A 6,000-nucleotide genomic window follows, 5' to 3' on the forward strand; every position below is an offset into this window, starting at 1 on the left:
CTTTCCAGAAATCCCTAATAAACCCATTGTCTTTTTTTAAGTTTGGGTTTCTCTTCTGCATAAATTGTTGGAATCCAGTCAGCTGCTTTGAGTGAATGGCAAAAGAAAGTGCACCATAGAGAAATTCAATGGGCAATGGTCTATGAATTAAAATGGATGTGAATTCCATCTGGGCTGACATGATCCAAATTTTGGGCGTTCTCTCCTTTGGAATATTATCATAATTGAAAAAATAGATAATTAAAGGCAACAAGCCTGCATTTTCAGCACTTAAGATAACTGCAATGACTATACTCTCCATGATCACTTTGAATATTTTACCTGCATTTTCTATCTACTCAGCAGCTGCATTACCATACCTCATCTGGGGAAGACATTCTATAAAGTCAAAGCAGATTCCTCTCTCTAAGAACATGGAAAGTCTCTTTTGAATGAATCTTTCTCTTTCTCCTTCAAGCAGAGAAATAAACCCAGTCCAGGTCCATCTAAAATGCAACAATAAATGAAGTATTGCTTTAAATTGATGGGTTTCATCTGGGAACATCCATTTGACAAACGTTGCTGTTTCAGTATTTACCAATGGAGCTGATCCATATGAGATCTAAATGGAAAAAGTCAGAAGGACAGAGGAATAAAGGGACTCCTCCAAAAAAAATAATAATGATGATGAAAAGCAAATAATGTGGGTTTATTTAACTGAATCAATGGGTTTGAGTTGGATACCAAAATAGGATGCCTTAAAAAAATCTGCAATTTTGCTCAAGAAGGAAAAAAGGGACAGTCCTTTCAAGATATTCTTCATGTCTTATAACGTAATCATGGTCTTGCCTCAAATATTTCATTTCAACTTTTCAATATAATAATTAGCTGGTGAATTTCTCATATTGATCCATTTTTGTGTCTCACCTGGGGAAATTTGTAGTTGCACAGAGTGATTGCCATGTTGTGACACGTGTTACTACGAGCTCCTACAATAACAACTACTTTGTTGGTCTGGTCATTGCATTTGTAGTTGGGTATAAATTTATCCTTTGTAGATAGAAATTCCATTGCTAAATGATACATTGTAGTTTCCATAGAATAGTCAGTAGCAATATGGAAATCAAGGCTAATGTTGGGTAAAATCCGAGAATGTTCATTGATCTCCTTTACAGCAAATGCCAGAGCCAAAGTCTGCTGGTAACTATGAGTGACGAACCTTCAGCGAGAATAAGAAACTGTCAATATATTTCTCTTTCAGAATTGGACAGCTGTTTTAATGTATATATATACATTTTACATAAATAAAGATATAAATTAGTGCTTATTGTTTCTTCTGGACAATTGCAAATTGGTCACTAACAAATAGCCCTAGATTGTATCAACCAGGAAACACTGACCTAGTTGTGGCTACTTAACATTGAGCTAAGGCAGCATGTAATCAGACCATATTTGGAATTCTGTGTTCAGTTCTGGAGACCTCACTTAAAAAATGTATCAATAGATTGAGCGAGTCCAGAGATGGGCAACAAATATGGTGCAAGAGGAGAGAGACAAAACATATCAGGAAATATTAGAGGAAGTGAATATTTTCATCCTAGAAGGCAGAAGGAAAGGGCGTACATGACTGAAACCTTTAAATGAATTAAAGAGTATGAATAAGGTTCTAGAAGGCTGTATTCTCATTATTAATTAAAACATAAGAACATGGGGATATAATTTCACAGTGACAGGAGGGAAATTCAAAACTAATTTTATTATTTCCAGAAAGAGTAGTGGAACCATAACCAACTTCCAGAGGAGCTAGTGGATCAGTCATTAGTAACTGTGTTAAAACTTGCTGTGGATAAACATATCACACCAGAAAAAAAAATTCTGCCATCAGTTTCCTATGTCTCAATTTATTTCAGCATTATCTCTATCTTATCTTTATTTACTGAGAGAATTAACCCAGTTCTCTTTTCACACCCTAGATGTATAATAGCCTAAAATATGCCCTAGAGCAGTGGTTCTCAACCTGGGGGTCACGACCCCTTTGGGGGTCAAACGGCCATTTCACAGGCGTTGCCAAAACCCTCTCTCGCCCCCCCCCACCTTCACTTACCCTCACCCTCTGCCTCTGTTGGATCGCCCAGTCGCCGTTTGCTTTCCCCGCCCACTCCCAATCTATTGCTGCCTCCGGAGTCACAGCTGATGGCTAGAGGGAAAAAAACTTTAAATTCTTGCCATGGGGCTTCAAAGAGCTAGCTGCAAAGAGGTAAATTCCTGGAGCAATTTTTTTCCCCCTAGCTATGCTGAAAAGCGAAATTGAAAGTAAAGAAGGGTCTTTGCTGCAACGTGACAAAATGAGGCAGACAGATTTCTTTTTCTTTTTCCTCCCCAAAAAAGGTAGGTACAAAACTGCAAACAATGGGAAATTTAGGGCAAGAGGAGGTTCAAGATTTTAAAACACAAAAGAAAAAAAGCTCTATTTAACTAGGGAATTGTAATAATTGAGATACTATTAATTGTATATTGTGCTGAAAGCAGAAATGGTTAAGTTGTGGTTTGGAGGAATATATGGGGGAAATTATTTGGTTTATTATTATTGGTAAATATAATTAATTGATTTGTAAGAAATTGGATTGCATGGAAATAATTGGAATATTCATGTTCATATTGATTAATATAAAAAAGATAGTTATATAACTAATTGATTTATATTAAAATGTTGAATTTGTATTAAACAACTGTATTACATAATTAACCAATGTGAGGATGGATATAAAAATAGATGACAATGTGAAGGGGTATAATATAGAATAGAAGGGAAAAATTGAATTTGATTAAGATTAGAGATGAGGATGAAGGGTAATATTGGTTTTTTAAAAAATAGATGAGGAATAAATATGGTAAAAAGGAAATATAGAAATTGTAAATTTAATTGAAGTGACTAAATACTGTGTTGGAAGAAATATCCTTCTGGGTTCTGCTCCAAGTGGGGAAAAAGACACTGGAAACATGGAGACTGCTTGGAAAGATGGTTTAATAGTGGACAGGATCACATGGTTTGATGGGGCCGATTGTGTTAGTTTCTGTTGCTATTGTGTTGCAAATGTCCTTTGACAAAGGATTGATTTTCTGCCTCTGGCCCATTAACAAAGGGTAGGGGGCAGGAAGGTGGGAGCTGCTTTGTCTGTAAAATATGCTTCTCCATTTCTCATCCAGGGAAATATAATATTCTGCCTTTTTAATATTTCCCAAAATATTTCATTCTTCTAGGAAAGGGGTGGGTGCTAACCTCCTACAACTGTTTAAATTTGTGAACCGGCCAAATACTCTGTTCAAAGAAAATACGTTGTATGTTTGTATGTGTGTTTCTAATTATTGCTATTTATTGCTATTTGTTCTCTTTTATTCTTTAAAGTTTAACAATTCATTCTTTATCTTAATATCTTAATATTTGTTTGGGGTTGGCTTTCTTCCCTTTCATCTTTTTTATTGTACAGCAATCTTTCTCCTCAAACCTTCCACCTCTGTCTTTTCTTTCTTTCTTACTTTCTCTTCCCCCCCTCTTCTTCTCCCTACTTCCTCTTTCTCCTTCTCCTCCTCTCTTCCTCCCTCTCTTACCTTCACTCCTACTCTAATTTCCCTTCCCTTCCTTCATCCCTCTCTATTGCTGTATCCTTTTATGCATATGGACTACTCAGAGGGCTGAAAAAGTTATTTTTGACTGGTCCTCGCACTTTTGACCAGTCCTCGAACTTACGACTGTCCTCACATTTTACGTTTTTTGCCCTATTTTATACCATGTTGAAAAGAAGCAGTTGTGAAATGAGTGACACGGTTGTTAAGAATGGTACAATGGGCATAAATGATGACCAGTCATAACTGCGAAGACCAGTCAAAAGTGCGAGGACCTGTCAGAAATCACATTTTTTAGCCCTCTGGGTAGTCCTTTTGTGCACAGGGACTACTCAGAGGACTGAAAAAGTTATTTTTGACTGGTCCTTGCACTTTTGAGCAGTCCTCGAATTTACGACTGTCCTCACATTTTACGTTTTTTGCCCTATTTTATACCATGTTGAAAAGAAGCAGTTGTGAAATGAGTGACACGGTTGTTAAGAATGCTGCACAGGCATAAATGTGAGGATGGTCATAAGTGTGAGGACCAGTCAAAAGTGCGAGGACCTGTCAGAAATGACTTTTTTCAGCCCTCTGAGTAGTCCCTATAAACATAGCCACGCCCACCCAGTCACATGACCTCCAAGCTACACCCACAAAATAAGCCATGCCCACAGAACTGGTAGTAAAAAAATTTAGAACCCACCCCTGGTTGGGGGTCACCATAAGATGAGGAACTGTATTAAAGTGTCGCGGCATTAGGAAGGTTGAGAACCACTGCCCTAGAGGGTTCCTATTTTATATCAGGATGAAATGAAAGGCAAAAAAGCTCAAGATTAACCAGAGAGCATCAGTAATATTTAGATTAATCAAACTTTTTACTTTCAACAAGGGACTTTGTTGAATGAAGGTAATTTCCTGAAGAGAATGAAATTCATATATTTTATGGTTAAAATAATAATATTCATCTCAATTTCAGGGGGGCTGGGGAGGGCAAAAATGCCTGTTTTTACAAAAAACTGACCCGTTTTTAACCTCCCAAAACTCCATGTCATGTTTGTGCCCTTCCCAGCCCCCATGAGCACTCTGCAGGTCTCCCAAACCCTCTGCAGGCCCCATTTTTTGGGGAAAAAATGGGCCTTTTTTAGCCAAAATGGGACACGCGGGGCAGGGTTTCGGGAGACCAAAATTGGCTGTATTCGGTGTATAAGATGCACCAATATTTCCACCCTCTTTTAGGGGGGGGGAAGTGTGTCTTATACTCCAAAAAGTATGGTATATGGGTTATGTCTAATACAATAGTTGTAATTCAAGTAGCATTTAGTTAGAACACATTTGAATTACTGTGTTCAGTTCTGGAGACCTCACTTTTAAAAAATGTATCAATAAGATTAAGTGAGTCCAGAGATGGGCAACAAAAGTGATACAAGAGCAGAGAGAAAATGTATCAGGAAATATTTGACGAAGCAAATATATTCATCGTAAAGGGCAGAATGGGGTCCATGACTGAAACCTTTAAATGAATTAGAGAGTGTGAATAAGGTTCTAGAAGGCAGTATTCTCGGTATTAATTACAACATAAGAACATGGGGGCATAAACTCACAGTGATAGGAGGGAACTTCAGAACTAATTTTATTATTTCCAGAAAGAGTACTGGAACCATAACCAACTTCCAGAGGAGCTAGTGGTTTTAACCGAGGTAAAACGTGGTGAGGAGAAATATATGACACTAGACAAAAAAATTCTGCCATCAGTTTCCTATGTCTCTATCTGATTTCAGCATTATCTCTATCTTATCTGTATTTTCTGAGAGAATTAACCCAGTTCTCTTTTTACACCCTAGATATATAATAGCCTAAAATATGGCCTAGAAGGTTTCTATTTTATATCTGGATGAAATGAAAGGCAAAAAAGCTCAAGATTAACAAGAGAGCTTCTGCAATATTTAGATCAGTGAAAAATTTTACTTTCATCAAAGGAATTTGTTGAATGAAGGAAGTTTCCTGAAGAGAATGAAATTCATATATTTTATGGTTAAAATAATAATATTCATCTCAATTTCAACATCAGTATTAGGGTAGGTCTAGAATTAAAAAAAGGAATAAATACGGTCACTGGAACAAGTCATAACAACGGACTAGCAATCAATACCTTTAAACCTAAAAATGAAAGAAAATGCAGCTTTTAGGTGGCAATGTGGGGGAAGAGAAAATGCATTATAAGGAGGAGGAGAAGTAGTAGGATACTTACAGGTACTGATCAAGGACTTCAGAAGAAGGAAGGCTTTGAAAAGTGATCTCATTTGTAAGAAAGAACACCTGAAAAATAATACCAGCAATGATTAAATCTCCAGACTGATAATATTTATGAACAATTGGAAAAGGACTACTAAGTTTGCAGGTGTAGGAAGGAGAAAT

The 6,000-nt window shown here is 36.9% G+C and overlaps 1 protein-coding gene across 1 annotated transcript in view; it reads right to left on the reverse strand.

Annotated features, from left to right (window-relative positions):
- LOC148113783 (vomeronasal type-2 receptor 26-like) overlaps positions 1-4,632 on the reverse strand; it is a 28,235-nt gene extending 23,603 nt beyond the window's left edge. The window contains exons 1-2 of the mRNA XM_087893384.1: positions 4,607-4,632; positions 907-1,198 (exon numbers count right to left, since the gene is read on the reverse strand). Coding sequence (XP_087749510.1) covers positions 907-1,198; positions 4,607-4,632 — 318 coding nt within the window. The remainder of the gene's footprint in view (positions 1-906; positions 1,199-4,606) is intronic.
- Positions 4,633-6,000: the final 1,368 nt, after the last annotated feature.

The sequence above is a fragment of the Pantherophis guttatus genome, chromosome 4 (genome assembly GCF_059756535.1).
Source record: "Pantherophis guttatus breed Tessera chromosome 4, ASM5975653v1, whole genome shotgun sequence".
In the NCBI taxonomy this organism is placed as follows: Eukaryota; Metazoa; Chordata; class Lepidosauria; order Squamata; family Colubridae; genus Pantherophis; species Pantherophis guttatus.